The sequence below is a fragment of the Nicotiana tabacum genome, chromosome 8 (genome assembly GCF_000715075.1).
Source record: "Nicotiana tabacum cultivar K326 chromosome 8, ASM71507v2, whole genome shotgun sequence".
NCBI classification, from domain to species: domain Eukaryota; kingdom Viridiplantae; phylum Streptophyta; class Magnoliopsida; order Solanales; family Solanaceae; genus Nicotiana; species Nicotiana tabacum.
In genome coordinates this window covers 150,309,882-150,327,372 of record NC_134087.1, presented here as the reverse complement: position 1 = coordinate 150,327,372, position 17,491 = coordinate 150,309,882, and the positions used below count along the sequence as shown (strand labels likewise).

General features: G+C 38.7%; 1 protein-coding gene across 3 annotated transcripts; it reads left to right on the top strand.

Annotated features, from left to right (window-relative positions):
• Nucleotides 1-4,175: 4,175 nt before the first annotated feature.
• LOC107793672 (uncharacterized) lies at nucleotides 4,176-17,389 on the top strand. Of its 3 annotated transcripts, XM_075219765.1 has the most exons (3): nucleotides 4,176-4,406; nucleotides 5,680-5,861; nucleotides 11,534-17,389. In XM_075219765.1, exon 3 carries the CDS (start codon nucleotides 13,152-13,154, stop codon nucleotides 14,517-14,519), a length of 1,368 nt encoding a protein of 455 aa, XP_075075866.1. In that variant the 5' UTR covers nucleotides 4,176-4,406; nucleotides 5,680-5,861; nucleotides 11,534-13,151; the 3' UTR covers nucleotides 14,520-17,389. The 3 variants fall into 3 exon arrangements, 2 of the variants coding, with proteins under 2 accessions (XP_075075866.1, XP_075075865.1); XR_012694276.1 differs by lacking the exons at nucleotides 4,176-4,406; nucleotides 11,534-17,389 and adding an exon at nucleotides 9,225-11,491 and having other exon boundaries at nucleotides 4,825-5,861; XM_075219764.1 differs by lacking the exon at nucleotides 4,176-4,406 and having other exon boundaries at nucleotides 4,825-5,861.
• Nucleotides 17,390-17,491: the final 102 nt, after the last annotated feature.

Genomic DNA, 17,491 nt, shown 5'->3' with positions numbered 1-17,491 from the left:
GATACATGGATAACGACAGTAGGAAAAAAAAAAGAAATGACAATATTATTGAGTCTATATCAGGTGAAGAAAGGGACGAGGGGTGTCAGGCCTTGAGACAAGAAAAGAGTATAGGCCATAAAGTCGTATCCTTATTTCGAGAAATAAGTTTGTGACTCCAATATGACTACTAGAAGGAAAAGATTCCAAAGTAATAGAAATCAGTATGGATTGGTGAACAAGACAAACTAAAAAAAAGAATTAGGGATTGAGTGATTTAATAATAGTCAGAATCATGAGAATTTCAGATTGTGTTCCAGCGATGATAAAATAGACAACAAAAGAAGACCCATGATGAATCCAGAGAATCATCACTCAGGAAGACGCTTCCCTAAAGCAAGCAATGTGAGCAAAGTTAAGCTTAAAAGACTGTATGTGCCAGTTACACTAAGTGTCACCATCGCGAGTGAGGAATTTGTTATTCTTGGTATAGAAGGATTACCGCAAGGTGAGTAAGGATCATTGATGATGTGAAAGGACGCCAAAGATAAAGAGGAAAAACATCCATAGGCAAGTCGTCATAGCTCCAAGTCTTAGTACTCCCCTAAAGGGGGGAATATGGAAGAATAAAGGAAGGATACGATAAAAAATGAGGAAGGGATGAGATTGTACTTATCCAAATGTTACAAATATGCTATGATTCCAGAATGTTATGTAAGCACGACGTCAAAAAAAAGTAAGGATTCCTTCCCGGGATGTTATCGATAGATAAGGAACCAGTACGGGAGGTAAGTTAAGGCAAAAAAATAACCCAAGAAAGATTACGTGGAAAATGAAAATGAGAATGGGCTGACAAGTAGATAGTAGTTGATTCAGGAAGAGCCTAGTCATGACTAGACAAGAAGTTACAAACAAATCAGTAGATCATGCAAGATAAATGTAGTAAACCCCAACATAGATAATTCAGCCTCAAAGTAATGTCATTATAATACTTGAGATATATTCAAATAGGAGTCGGGGTAGTTAAAGGTACCGTATGAGTTTTACGGGGATAAAAGAAAGTGCCTCTAGGAAGGCAATCAAAATATCAGTTCAGAAGCAAACCCACAAGCACACGGGCACGGAGGTAAGCAACTACGGATAATTATAGGCAAGGAAGGATATCAAATGGTCTGTAATAAGCTCATAGCTTTACGAGGGTCAATGATTCTCCCTAAGTACTACGATGAAGGACTAGCTGAGGAAACAAGGAAGAAGACTTCAACCTAAGCACAACGACCTCAAGAGGAAATGGTCGTGTGACAACAGTCTCCAAACAACATTGTATGCACTCCCTAGGAAAGTGGCACCTACCGTGGCTAATGAACATAAAGTAAAAATCGGAAGTGATATTCAAGATCATATGAGTTGTATGAAATTTCAATATATGTGGGAACTAAGATAAGCTAAGTATGGATGCAACAAGGGTGCAAAAAGACCAAGAAAAGTAATAGCTTACATTGAAAGAAAGCTAAAATGGAATGAAAGAACTTATTCGAGCAATGATCCAGAGTTGGTTACGTTATGAACTCACTTAAGGGTTCAGAGTTTTATACATGCAACATATACAGTCGTAGAAGATTCTGGTATACGTTAAAAGAAAGAATTGAGCCCAGGTCATAAACGAATAATTAAATTATTAAAGGGTTGTATCATACATATTTCTCAAGCCCGTGAAAGGCTAAAAAAGATAACTAATACCATGAACCATAGATCGGAAGATAGCTTAAGCCTACATAAAGGTTGATCAGAGGGAAGAGGAAACTAAAGAGTCACATCAACTAAGTAATCAGGAGTCTGATTATTGGACCCAGAAAATTAGAAACATCATGATCAAGAACATTGCAGGATCTCCCTTAAAAATCAAAGGTACGAGAGAGATAGTACAACAACCATAGTTTATAACGGCTCTACGATAAATCCAGTAATAAGAAGTTAGTATGAAGCTCCCACCGGATTGTAGTATTGTAATAAAGCTTCAAGTTGTGGTGTGAATCATACCTATGTGGAAGAGAGGTTATGAAATAGACAGAAGATATGATATGAGATTTTAAGTAAGTAAGGTAAAGATGAACAACGTAATAGATACTCAAATGCAGAAGGTTATAAATAGTCCATACTTCGGATATAAGGCTATAAGCATGGGGATCCAATAACCAGGAATGATAACGGCGTCGTTAGCGACATGTCTTCCAGTCTATGGTTTCTAAGTACTGAGAGATCTAGTTAAGAGAGTAGAGAAGAGTTGGAGACGATGTGATGTCTCGCTTCACGTTCTAAAATAACATTAGGAAATATATGGTACGAGCAAGTTGAAGGAAAGTTGCGAGTAGTATAAATGGATATGTATAGGTCGCAAGCTAAAGTATGGTAGAGCGACAAAGTTTTAAAAAAAATGAGTAAGGATAAGGAAAGGCAAGTGAAAAGGTGATTAGAATGGATAAATCCTTGAAATTAAGTCCATGAAAACAAGAGAAATAATGGTTTCTCTATGTTATTGAAAGTTCAGTATATCCTGAATGAACTCAAAAGAGTCTAAGATTAATAGCATTTAGAAAGAATGAAATGCTGACCTGGTAATAAAATGAGGGTATAATTGTGACAGATAAAAAATGACGTTTGGGCCTTTGTTTGAATAATGATTTGGAAAAAAAAAAGAGAAGGAGAAAAGATTTCGCTGGCGGCACGAAATTAGGATACCCCCATAAGGTTAATCACATTGAGACACTATGAAATACGATTATGGAAATCACTTTAAATATTCCTCAATGCAACGTAAGCCCTAACGACAATGTATTACGTAAGAAGTTTCAAGTCATCAAGGAGAGGATTGTAGATCAACATTAAGGTGAATCAACAATGGACATATACAAGTTACAAAGTATGACATGAGATTAAGCCATGATTCTTAAGACGAATGGTAATGAAGGAGCATTAAAGAACTAAGATTTATACCTAAAGGATAGGCAAAAGTAACGAGGAGCTTGGTAAGCATACCTCAGTAATGATAAATTGAAGTAGTATTTATGGTATAGTATAACCCATGCAGACGCAGTAAAGTCATATGAATGGATAACCAGATCTCTAAAATAAGATATGGCCATATTCGCAAGTTCTACAAAGTATCGAGCAAAGAACTTCACTATACCTATAGATGCCCAAAGAGGCACCCTATTAAGCCTTGTATATTTTTACAAAGTAAGGCCTAGAGATTGACTAAAAGCAAAAAGGAAAAAGTAAAAATGAATCGCATAAGCGCACTTACAAAGGTAGGATCATACATGCTGCATGACAGGAGGTAGCAGCAGTTGCGAGATTAGAAAGATTTTGACCACAAGTCATGATATGAGCAAAAAGACTAAAGGGGGGAATACCCTAGACTTTGGATTTATTCATAGAGCAACTGCTTAAATGGCAAGGAGAGTATTAAGGCATTCAGAAGAGCTATAAGTTATGAAAATAATAAGAGCATCAGTCAACATTCGAGGACGAATGTTCCAAAGGAGGGAATGATGTTACACCCTGCAATATTACGATAATGTTACGCTTCGCAGTATTAAGTTACAACAATGTTGCACCCTGCAGTATTATATTACGGTGATGTTACGCTTCACAGTATTAAGTTACGACGATGTTGTACCTTGTAGTGTACGTTGAATTTGTCGTAAGTTAATTGACATCAGTCCAAGTAAAAGATTATTTGGAGATTATAAGGATTAGGCTATTTCACAAGTGATGAGTAAATTCGTGACGGTGAAAGAGGAAGAAATTCAAAGAATGAATTTTCGTCAAAGTTGGGCATTTTGGGATAAAATACGGCCCGAGCTAAAAATACCCGGTATTTATAGACTAGTGCCATATAAGGTACTACATGACCATGCTAGTAAGGTGTATAAAGTATATTAAAAATAAGTAGAATTTTAAGTAATTTAAGGCAATTTTTAAATTATGCGGGTAATTAGTTAATTACCGGATAACATGACATTATCCAATTAACTAATAAGTGGATAAAAAATAATAAATTTCCTCCAAAGTAACGTGGCAGCCCAAGAGGCATTTAAAAATGACTCTTACTTTTATGTTCAAGGTGTCACTTTAAGAATCAACACATCATATGAGCCACTTTGGGTTCTTTTGTCCATTCTTTGGGAATTTGCCAAGCTTTAACAAATATCAAATGAATTTCATTGCCCAAAAACATGAAAACTCCCTGGAGTATTACAATGTCCAAAATGTGAAACTCTCTGCAATGATACAAGTCCAAACGTGAGATTCTTTGAAATGCTAATTCAAAGAAAGCCCGATACAATCATTCTCAAGAATATTATACGGAATTTTCTCTATTTCATTCCGCTATTACGTGTTTTCGCAAAAGAGAATCGGTTCAGGTATATTAAGGCTATCCCTTCTTTTTTTGGCATGATTTGTACTTATTTATGTGCCTTACATACTCAGTACATTATGTAAGCACGTAATTTTTGACCCGGACAACTTTTATAAAGTAGTATTTTAAAGAAATAATTAGGATATTTATTTGGGTTTATTTCTATAGGATTTTACTTTATTACTAATTTTAATTCTATTTTAAGGCACGAAAACTAAAAAATATACATACATATATATATAGTTTCATGTTTTATCATATTTCTATTTAGCTTAAGGTTATTAAGATTTTTGTAGCCATATATTGTTTATACTATAATTTTTAATCTTACTTTTAATTTATATAAAACATCATATATATATATATATATATATATATATATATATATATATATATAGTTTCATATATTTACATAGTTTGTTTAATTAATTGAAATTAGTTTTAATTTTGAGTTGGTTATTTAATGGACTTTTAGAAATTGAAGAAGTACAAAATTTTGGACCCAATTCTACACAAGACAAGGCCCAAATCGGATAACCCAAGCAGCCTCGGTGACCCGCACCCAGTCCACCCGACCCGCCCCGTTTTGATTTTAAATCCTGGCCATCCAACCCCTGTAATTCTAAGGTCAATATTAATCCCCACACCCCATATAAAACCCTAATTTTTCCCAAACCCTAAACTAAAATACCAATCAAACTGGTGCCTCCCCCATCTCTAAGCTTCTGCCCGCGCGCCTACCACCCCAAACTCGCCGGAACTCGTCCAAACCTGGCGAGTTAACTCATATGGTCCACCCGTGGTCCCCTCTATCATCTTCTCCTTCCTCCACGTAGCAATGATAACAAACTCAGAATATTTTCTAATGATTTCGCCCAAACCGAATCCGCCATCCCTCTCACGCGCTTTAGCTTTCTAGGACAAATCTCGGATAAATGGGAGCGGTCGGATGTGAGCGAAAGCGGATCCACGCCTTCCATTTTTCCAATTTTTGTTTTAATGAAAAGCTTTCGGGAGTTTTCGGTTTTGGAAGTTATTTTGGTAGATTTCTCGGAGGATAAATTTTCGGGGGGGGGGGGGGGGGGTTCGAAGGAGGAAAAATCAGAAAGATTGAGAAAATATCAGAAAATCAAAAAAAAAGGGCTCGAGGGTTCCAATTTTGACTTTCAGATTCTTCTCCTTTGATTTTTTTTTCGTTTTCATAGATATATATAAAAAAATATTTCTGTTGATGCTTCCGATTTAAATCTCTGTTATAACATACAAATGGAGTGAAGTTTGAGTTTGAGTTCTTGTTCGGATTCAAAATTGTGCGGCCGATTCGAGTTTCTGTTCGAGGTTCGTGGTTTGGCTCGCGGTTTCTGCTCGATTGCGTTGCTGTTCTCAGTCGATATTTTGGAGCAATACGTTGTATCTGCTGATTCCTCTACTGTTATTAAAAAGGATTTCGACTAAACAGGTTCATCCATTCTCTTTTCTTCTTACATCTAAGAGCATGAATCAAATATTAGTGATGGGTGAAGTTTGTTGGTTCATCTCGATTTAATTTGTGTTGTTAGTATTGTCGTTCCCTCTTGAGTTTCTTGCTGCAGGTCATCATGAGAACTCTTATTGATTGTTTAGAGTATTTGTCTCTGCTTGTGTTTGGTCTAGCGTTGAATCTGATGGTAATTTAGGGATATAAGAATGATCTAATTTACTCGATTTCTAGCTGTGTTTCTTTGAAATGTTAGGAATTCAATCATCTTTGTCCATTATTTTGTGTTTTGGTGTTAAATGAGTTGGATTAGATTGGATCGCTGAGTTATTGGAACTAAGAATCTGTTGGATGTGCTGTTAAGGTTACCTCATGCTGCTTCTTTTATGGTGTTTTGTGTTCTCGTCGTCTGATATGTCGGTGTAGTATTTTTGTGAGTTAGCGTTTAATTCGTCTTCGCCTTCTTCTTTGAATTTGTTTCAGCTATCGAATTGCAAGTTTTCTGTTTGTTTTGAAGGATTTTCAGCTATTTTAGATATATTTACGAGTATTTGTAACCAGAAGTGTTGAGTCTGTTTCTAAAGGGTCGTTTACGATCGACATACTCAAAGTTCTTTGTTGTTCTCTTTTGATTGATGAGACATTGTTCTGCTTTAATTCTGCTGTTTCCTTGGCGATTTATCCTTAGTTCTTCTTAATTTCTTTTAGTGCTAAATTATACATGTTTAAAAGAATTTAAGTGACCTATTTGATTAGTATTCAAAATCGAACTGTAGTTGTCAATTGAACCAACGATTCACGTCCATTCGTTTATGCTACAGTATGTGCATTCATGTCAAAGCTCTTGTTGACAATACCTAATCATGTGAGATTTTGAAGTTTAGTTCGAATTTTCCTTCTTTCGTGGTTTTCCTTCGAAATTTGGATGCCGTGGATGATCTTGGTCGCTTCCTTTGTCCTAGATGTTGATTTCACATCTTATGACTCATGTTTGTTGTCATTGTTTGATGCCTCTTTGTACAGAATGGGTATTGGGGGAGTTGAGAAAAGGCTTGGCCCATTAGCAATTGATTTATTTTCATGCTTTAGGTATCGGGCTCGGCCTAATAACAATAAAGAGTTAAAAAATATGAGCATGAATTAGATCTTTCTTTTATTTAGTCATCTTTTATTTTAATAGATTCGTTAGGAGCACGCTTAGGCCGATCACACTTGGGTAGACAAGCTTTAGGATTTTTGTTACTGTTGAGGCAAGAGGTCGTTCCTTTAGTTCATTGTTTGGGGAATGCCCCGTGCAATTTGTACATATTTTCCAGGGTATGCCCTATAGTATTTGTAAATAGAGGTCGTGGTATCATCAATGGAGGCATTGTATAGGCTAGGAGAACTTATTTCATTTTCTTTTATTTTTCTTTTATTAGGAAGGGACGACCTCGAACCTTTGGGATGTTTGTTTTCCTTTTTGTGTTTTTACCTCAATTCGAACATTCTAAAAGCCGACAAGATCAAGTATGCAACCGTACTAGTTACGGAACTCGGGAAATGCCTAACACCTTCTCCCCAAGTCAAATGAACCCCCTTACCCGAATCTCTAGCGCAGACTTAGTTTTGGAGTCTCAAGTATTTTGAAATGAAAAAAAATTATTATTTTAGAAAAACGGTGACCTGACACAGCGAAATTAAACGTCAGGTGGCGACTCTGAATTATTTCCTTTTGAACACAATTTTGTCACTTTTCAATTAAAAACTCTTTCAAGCTTTACAAATCTTTTTCTTATATTTTTAAGATGGTTCAGTGAAATTTGTTAAAAAAAAGGGGGTGTGACATCTCATGCGAATCTGCTTGGGACTTGCGGGTTCGAGCTAGTACTTGATTTTGTTGACTTTTAGAATTTTTGGTTGAGGTTTTTATGTTTTTTCATTAGCTTTACTTAATTTTTATTATGTTTTTATATTTTGTTATTTGCTAGTTGTTTATGTGTTTACAGTTTTTGCTTTATGTGTTTACTGCTTTATAACTGTCATCATATGCATTACCCGGTCAATTCTTTTTGCAACAAGTCTCGGAGTACGTGTCGCGTACACGAACTCTTCGTTGAGTCACCCTTATTTTAGGAGGGGGGGCCGTCGAACGTATGGAGTGGGTGGAAAGCTTGAGCAGCCACTATCGACCATACGCTCCCCCGAATTGCCTTGTTAGTGAACCCCAAACTTAGGTCAGCCTTTAGGTCATTTTTATTTGCATCATGTCATTTAAACCTAGTAGGGCTCGGTCCCAGGTACCGTGTCCCTTTGTAGGAAGCCTGTCCAAATTTTGTCAAAATGGGCCCGTGACCCAAAATGACATTTAATCATCCTATGTGCTAAATGTTGCATCTGTGAGAGTAAAAGGGTCATTTGGCGGACCGATGCTTGGGAAAGAAGGGTGAAAATGAAGAAAGTAGGGCCCACTCACATTTTTTTCATAGTTTTCCAAAAATTCAAAAAAAAATAAGAAAATCCAAAAAGATTTTACATTTTCCATCATTTTTCCAAAAATTCAAAAAAAGGAGAAAAAGAAAAAAAAATATTTTTCAATTTTCATCAAAAATACAAAAAAATGGTTTTTCCAAAGTCGCATTTTTTTAAAGGCTTCCTCCCATGTTTAATCTCCCGAACTACGCGAACCTGATTCTCGTCTTCTGGGGCGGGATACATAGGCAACCAACATAGGGTCCGGTCTTCCTAGTAGGTCCTAGGTTCTTGGCTTCCGGGGTCGTAGCCAAATCTTGCATGTATAGCCATGTTTGGCCACATTGGGCGTTTTTGCAAAAATAGAGATGTTTTCTCAAAGTAGTTTGTTATCTCTTGTCTTAGGATCTTGAGTCTACAATAAAGTGTCCTCTTAGTTCTAAGGTTCATTCCTGTCAAATTTGCATGTCTAGCCACTTTTGGCCACATCGACCATTCTTACAAAATAGGGTTATCTTCGCAAGAGTGACTCAATTACCCATGTCTTAGGATCTTGAGTTTATAACTCGGTGTCATATCACTTTAAGGTCCATCCATGTCGTGTTTGCGTCCCTAGCCACATTTGGCCACATCGGCCATTTTTGCAAAAAAGGGTCCATTTCCGCAAAGTAATTTTTAAGACCATGATTGTCGGGATATTAGAGTCATGTAAGCTTTAAATGGAGTATTTCTCATGCATTAGGGGTCAACTTTGTCGAGTTTGCGCTAATAGCCACTTTCAGCCACTTAGGTCATTTTGCAAATATAGCCATGTTGTGTGCTGCATTTGTCCACTAGGAAATGTGGTGGGGTCACGTAGTGTCCCGAGTTGCTAACCATGTTTGCTTCATTCAGGTATGGACCCGCTGATTCGATCCAAAGTGCTGATGGTAGTAAAGATTCCTAGGAAGTTGATCAAGTGGTGGAAAATGTTTTCATCGTTAGAGCAGCATGAGTTAATGCAGAAATTGGGCACCCTAACTTCCCTTCTTGATATCACACCCCGCCCAGACTTAGTGGAGGCGATGCTGACTTATTGGGATCCGCAAAATTTGATTTTCAGATTTGGAGAGTGTGAGATGACTCCTACCTTGGCGGAAATGTCTGGTCTCACTTGTTTAAGCTATATAGGCAAGGACATGATACTTCCCCGAGACTACTCTAGGACAAGATTCGTCAGCGGCCTGGGCCTGAAAGATAATAAGCATTTAAAATGTCTCGAGCAGTCCTGAATATCCTTGGATTATTTTTTTGCTAGATTTGGACAACAGGATAGTTTTGACGTCTTTTGGGATAAGTTATGCACAACCAAGGCAAAGTGGCAAAGACGTCGCCTAGAAGCTTTCAACCTTGCTTTGTTGGGATTATTGGTTTTTCCATTAGATGAGAGGCACATTAGCACCCGTCTGCAGTTAGTGGTAATAGCACTATTTCATGAAAAGTAACGCAAAACCGTTACCGTTTTGCCGATGATCTTAGCAGAGTTGTACCGAGCCCTGAGTGAGGTTAAGGGAGGTGTCAGTTATTTTGAGGGAAGTAACCTTTTTCTACAACTATGGATGATGGAGCATTTGCACACTGCATCCTTACTTTGTCCCATCGACCGTGCCTTGAGGGATCGGGTGGTATGCATCGAACGTAGGATGAAATCTCTTAAGTTTACGTACCCAGTAGGCATCACAACTTGGATTGAGTTCCTTGGTTTGAGGACAAATGGGAATATTTTGTGGGTTTACCTTTGGCTACCTTTGGATGATATCTTGGTAGGGTGCCTCATGCAGCCTTTCCTGATGCTAGTAGGACTCAAGTGTGTCAGGTCATACACTCCCGTTAGGGTAATGCGACAATTGGGCAGAAGACAAGAGGTGCCTCCAACTTTGAATCTTCGGAGGCACATCATAAATTTTAGCAAAAAGGCGGCTGATGAAATCAAGTATGTGCAATACTGGAACAATGCAAAGAGGATGAAGAAAAATACATTAGTAGAGGACGTTGGCAGGCCCGAGTGTACTCAAGAGTACTTGATTTGGTTACAGTCCGTCCCACCAGGGGTCAGCACCCCATTACCAGCACAACTTAGGGGTCGGGCAGTTCAGACAGATGATTTTGAGGAGGCATCAGACCAAGATCCCTGGGATAAGCTTGAGTTGATAAAGTCTCAGTTAGCGGGATTGGCAGCAAACGTGAAGCAGCATGGCCAGTATTTGTTTAGGGTTAGCCTTTAGGATGCGGGGGCATACGCCAGGGCCTTTATTCCCAGCATCGATGTTTCTTTACAATGTGGCCGTCTCCTACAATCTGTTGTTGGGCAGCATGCTGCTAAGGCAGTTCCGTCTTCTCTGCACCAAATGGTGAAGTTCGAATGGGACAGGCAGGAAATAGTTGTGCACGATGATGAGGACTTGTCAGCTTGTAATGACACAATTGTTCCGTTCATCGAAGCTGAAGATGATAAGGGACCTTGAGTCTATCAGACTTTTGAAATAGTGTCTGTTGAGAAAATTCCTGAAGGAAAATGCATTCCAGGTCATAAGCTATCCTCCGTATCTGTCATGGTTGCGAATGAAATGTTGAAGAATGGTTTTGTGCCAGGCAAGGGTTTGGGCTCATCTCTACAGGGTATTGTGCATCCAGTGCACCCCAGTGGGAGTCCTGGTACATTTGGTTTGGGATTCATGCCCACAGAGAAGGACGTGAAAAGGGTTAAAAATCTGAAACAGAAGGTATGGTTGCTCCCCAAGCCTGTCCCACACATCTTTAAGTCTTTTGTCAAGCCAGGGACCGAAAAACCTCCAACCTCCTCAATCCCAAAACCTGTGGTCGATGTTGATGAAGAGCTGATTATGGTTCCAAAGTCTGTTCGAAGAGGTCAATATGGTAGAAGTTGGTGAAGGCTCTAGTAAAGCAAATGTGCAGCTCGTTGGCCCAAACGTGAAGCTTAGCAATTGGGAAGCTACTCCTCTCCCCACCAGGAATGAGTTTTGGTAGTTTGCTTTGTTTTCCTTTCTGTTATCTGGGTTATTCTCGGGTTGTAATCTAGATTTTTTGTTTTTGCTTATTTTGATGTTCAAACCCTTCTATCCTTTTATTTTCAATGAAATGCAATTTTTCGTTTTCCGTTATTCTTAATAGTGTTTTATTTTGTTCTTTTTTCTTGTGTACAGTTCTTTTTATGCTGGTTGCAGTGACATGACATGCATGAAGAATTTTCAGCCGAATCTTAAAAGCCAATCTAATCCTGAAATAACGATCCAAGAAGTAGAATATGATGATGAAACAGAATATGATGACAAAGCAGCATTTGAGGAAATCAGTAAAGAGCTAAAACAATTTGAAGAAAAACCAAAGCCTAATTTGAGTGAAACTGAAGCAATCAATTTAGGGGACCGGGATGATGTTAGGGAAACCAAGATAAGTGTGCATTTAGAACCGCAAGTTAAGGAGGAAATAATCAAAACATTGTTTGAGTACAAAGATGTCTTTGCATGGTCATATGATGATATGCCAGGCCTGAGCACTGATCTGGTAGTTCATAAATTGCCCAATTGATCCAGCATTCCCTCTTATCAAGCAAAAGTTGCGAAAGTTCAAGACTGATATGAGTGTGAAGATCAAAGAAGAAATCACAAAGCAGCTTAGTGCAAAGGTCATTAGAGTCACTCGATATCCCACTTGGTTAGCCAATGTTGTGCCAGTACCAAAGAAGGATGGTAAGACTAGGGTCTGTGTTGATTACCGTGATCTTAACAAAGCAAGCCCAAAGGATGATTTTCCATTGCCGAACATTCACATTATGATCGATAATTGTGCCAAGCATGAGATTGGGTCTTTTGTGGATTGTTACGCGGGATATCACCAAATCTTGATGGATGAGGAAGATGCAGAAAAGACAGCATTCATCACGCCATAGGGAACATACTGTTATCGGGTAGTGCCATTTGGTTTGAAGAATGCTGGGGCAACTTACATGAGGGCGATGACCACCATATTTCATGACATGATACACAAAGAGATCGAGGTTTATGTAGATGATGTGATCATAAAGTCAAAGAAGCAGTCTGACCATGTCAAGGACTTGAGGAAGTTTTTCCAAAGGCTCTGCAAGTACAACCTCAAGCTCAATCCAGTGAAATGTGCATTTGGTGTCCCGTCTGGGAAACTGCTGGGATTCGTGGTTAGTAGACGCGGCATTGAGTTAGATCCATCGAAGATCAAAGCCATTCAAGAGTTACCGCCACCAAAGAACAAAACAGAGGTGATGAGTTTGCTTGGAAGGTTAAATTACATCAGCAGGTTCATTCTCAGCTCACGACAACCTGTGAGCCCATCTTTAAGCTGCTGAAGAAGAATGTTGTGGTCAAGTGGACTGACGAATGTCAAGAAGCATTTGATAAGATTAATAGGTACCTGTCGAATCCACCTGTGCTGGTCCCACCAGAGCCTGGAAGACCTTTAATTCTCTATTTGACAGTCTTGGATAATTCTTTTGGTTATGTATTGGGTCAGTATGACATAACGGGAAAGAAGGAGCAAGCAATCTATTATCTCAGTAAGAAGTTCACCCCCTATGAGGTTAAGTACACTCTGCTTGAGAGGACATGTTGCGCCCTGACTTGGGTGGCACAAAAGTTGAAGCATTATATGTCGTCCTTAACTACTTACCTCATTTCCCGCATGGATCCTCTAAAGTATATCTTTCAGAAGCCTATGCCCACGAGAAGACTGGCGAAGTGGTAGATTTTACTTACAGAGTTTGACATCATCTATGTGACTCGGACCGTAATGAAGGCCCAAACCTTGGCCGACCACTTGGTCGAGAATCCGGTGAATGATGAATATGAGCCACTGAAGACTTATTTTCCTGATGAAGAGGTCATGTGTGCTGACGAGGTTGACCGTGATGAAAAGCCAGGTTGGAAAATCTTCTTTGATGGAGCTGCTAACATGAAGGATGTCGGAATAGGGGCTGTACTTATCTTTGAGATAGGGCAACACTACCCTATAACAGCCCAGCTTCGATTTTATTGCACCAACAACATGGCTGAGTACGAAGCATGCATTTTGGGTTTGAGGTTAGCTATAGACATGGGAGTCCAGGAAATACTTGTTCTGGGAGATTCAGATTTGTTGGTTCACCAGATTCAAGGAGAATGGGAGACTCAAGATTTGAAGCTCATATTGTACCGACAGTGCCTACATGATCTTTGTCAACAATTCAGGTCGGTTGAATTTAGACATATTCCCAGGATTCATAATAAGATTGCTGATGCCTTGGCTACTCTGGCGTCAATGTTACATCATCCGGACAAGGCTTATATCGACCCCGTGCATATCCAAGTTCATGATCAACATGATTATTGTAATATGGTGGAAGAGGAAATCGATGGCGAACCTTGGTTCCACGATATCAAGGAATACATCAGGTCGGGGGTATATCCAGTACATGCTACAGGTGACCAAAAGAGAACCATTCGACGTCTGGCTAGTGGATTTTTCTTGAGTGGAGGAATCTTGTACAAGAGGATCCCGGATCTAGGACTGTTGAGGTGCATAAATGCTAAAGAAGCTTCAACTATCATGGCCGAAGTGCATTCTGGAGTTTGCGGGCCGCATATGAACGGGTATGTCTTGGCAAAGAAGATACTTCGAGCAGGTTATTATTGGCTCACCATGGAACGGAATTGTATTAATTTTGTTCGCAAGTGTCATCAATGCCAGGTACATGGTGATTTGATTCATTCTCCCCCATCTGAGTTACATTCAATGTCTGCACCTTGGCCCTTTGTTGCTTGGGGTATGGATGTTATTGGACCAATTGAGCCGGCAGCGTCAAACGGGCATAGGTTTATTCTGGTGGCCATTGATTACTTTACCAAGTGGGTCGAAGCTATAACTTTCAAGTCCATGACCAAGAAGGCAGTAGTGGATTTTGTTCATTCAAATATCATTTGTCGGTTCGGAATTCCCAAGGTGATCATCACAGACAATGCTGCCAATCTCAATAGTCATTTGATGAAAGAGGTATGCCAACAGTTCAAGATCATGCATCGGAACTCCACCCCGTATCGCCCCAAGGCAAATGGAGTTGTTGAGGTTGCTAACAAGAACGTAAAGAAGATACTTCGTAAGATGGTTCAAGGTTCTAGGTAGTGGCATGAAAAGTTGCCTTTTGCCTTACTGGGTTATCGCACTACTGTTCGCACTTCAGTAGGTGCAACTCCTTATCTGCTGGTATATGGAACTGAGGCAGTTATACCTGCAGAAGTTGAGATTCCATCCCTTCGGATCATTGCAGAATCTGAAATTGATGATGATGAGTGGGTCAAAACCCGGCTAGAGCAGTTGAGTTTGATTGATGAGAAAATATTGGCTGCAGTATGTCATGGTCAATTGTATCAGAAGAGAATGGCAAGAGCATATAACAAAAAGGTGCGTCCTCGAAAATTTGAAGTGGGCCAGATGGTATTGAAACGCATCCTTCTTCATCAGGTGGAAGCCAAAGGCAAGTTCGCCCCAAACTGGCAGGGGCCATTCGTTGTGACAAGAGTGTTGCCCAATGGTGCTTTGTATTTAACAGACATAGAAGGCAAATGTGTAGATATGGATATCAATTCTGGTGCAGTTAAGAGGTACTATGTATGATTTCTTTGCTTACCTTCAGTTGTATTTTGTACTTGGCATGTTCAAAGTTGAAATGACGAGGGCATTTTGTTCCGCTACCCAAACACTTTCATCCTTTGTTACCCTTTTTGAGCTTTATTTATTTTCTTTCATACCCCTCTCTTGAAATCAGTAACAGAATTAGAAAACGAAAAAAATGAATGAATGAATGAAAATAAGAAGAATGAAAAAGAAAGAAAAATAAAAAAAAAAGAAAAAAAAAGAAAAAGAAAGAAAGAAAGAAAAAAAGAGAAAAGAAAAAAAGGAAAAGAAAGAAAGAAAAGAAAAGAAAAAAAAAGTAAAAGAAAAGAAAAGAAAAGAAAAGAAAAGAAAACCAACAAAAACAAACAACTTCCTTTTGAACTACGTTTGATGTGATTCCTTTTAAGGATACATAGGCAGCCTCACGGTTCGGTCCCATCAAAATAAAAATTAAAACTCCCCGGACACAAAGAAACTGGGGCAGAAGTTTTGGTTTTGAAAAGATTTGATTCCAAAAGTTGTAATTTTGACCCATTTTCATCTTAAGTTAGTTTGAGCCTTCATGCCACCCTTTCTTTCTAACCCTGTCCAAAAGCCTACATTACGGTACAAAGAAAGACCTTCCGATCAATCTTTGAGGATGCCAGGTCAAGCGAGATAGAGGTATGATTTACATCATGGGTAACACTTTGTTCACGGGCGCAAGAGAGAAAATTTAAAATGAGAGAGTCTTATTGGTGAAAACCCTCACGGGCACCGTAAGGCGATGGTGAGTTGAGAGAAAATTTAAAATGATAAAGTCTTATTGGTGAAAACACTCGCGGGCACCGTAAAGCGATGGTGAGTTGAGAGATGAAAAAATGAGAGAGGCTTGTAGGTGAAAACCCTTCGGGACGCTACAAGTCGAATGAGGCTCATGACTTTACAGAGAAATTAGATCAGTGAAAGCCCAGTTTTGAAGTATGAAGACAGGACATGAACTGAAAATATGATTGGTTGGACGGATTAGGCTGATCAATCCGAAATGCATGTCATGATCATTGGAGCTGGTTGCTTCCCTCATATAAGTCTTCTTTTCTCATTCTTCTTCATATAGTCATCTGTGCTCAAAATTTTCCTTTGTTCCTTTTGTCAAAAATCATTTCACTTTGCTCTTTGAGTCTATCTTTATGGGTCTCTTTTGAGTCAGCCCTTGTTGAACAAGCAGGAAAGGATTTCAAAGCCTACTACTAGCTTCTAAATTGCACAAAGCGGAGTCCGACCAGGCATATCACAATTGACTTGATTTAGAATAAGCAGTATGGTGATAACTGAGGTTCAGGCAATTAAGTGAATCTTGAATTTTAAGAAAATACAAGGATTCAACAACTTTCAAAATGAAAACAAAATGCAGCAAGTGAGTGTGAGAGATTCAGGTCATGCAGAAGTTTTGTGGTCCAGTTCCAATCAGAAGGTCAAACAACTTCTTGCTAGCCCGAAGCAGCTAATCAGAATGAAGCATGACAGTGGCAGAAGCAGACACTCAGCAAAGGATGCCACAAACTAACCATCACGTTTTCAAACTAACAGGATTTTATTTGTCTGAAACAGGGACAAGAAATTTTTTAAATCCACAGGGACCTCCCATTAAAAAGCATGGTTTAGGGAGCAAGAAATTATGTTCAGAATCCTCAAATATGAGAGCATAGCTCAGGTAAGTTCATTCTCAGTTCTCAGGACCCTCATGGATAATGAAATTTAGTTTTAAATTTTTAGAACTCTCCTGGATAATGGGATTTAGTTTTTAAATTTCAGGACCCTCCTGGATAATGGGATTTAGTTTTAAATTTTCAGGACACTCCTGGATAATGGGATTTAGTTTTTAAATTTTCAGGACCCTCCTGGCTAATGGGATGTTTTTAAATTTTCAGGACCCTCCTGGATAATGGAATTTAGTTTTTAAATTTTCAGGACCCTCGTGGATAATGGGATTTAGTTTTTAAATTTTCAGGACCCTCCTGGATAATGGGATTTAGTTTTTAAATTTTCAGGACCCTCCTGGATAATGGGATGTTTTTAAATTTTCAGGACCCTCCTGGATAATGGGATTTAGTTTTTAAATTTTTAGGACCCTCCTGGATAATGTGATTTAGTTTTTAAATTTTCAGGACCCTCGTGGATAATGGGATTTAATTTAAAATTTTCAGGACCCTCCTGGATAATGAGATTTAATTTTAAATTTTCAGGACCCTCCTGGATAATGGGATTTAGTTTTAAATTTTCAGGACCCCCCTGGATAATGGGATTTAGTTTTAAATTTTCAGGACCCTCTTGGATAATGGGATTTAGTTTTAAATTCTCAGGATCCTCCTGGAAAATGGGATTTAGTTTTAATTTCTCAGGACCCTCCTAGATAATGGGATTTATTTTTAAGTTTTCAGGACCCTCCTGGATAATGGGATTTAATTTAAAATTTTCAGGACCCTCCTGGATAATGGGAT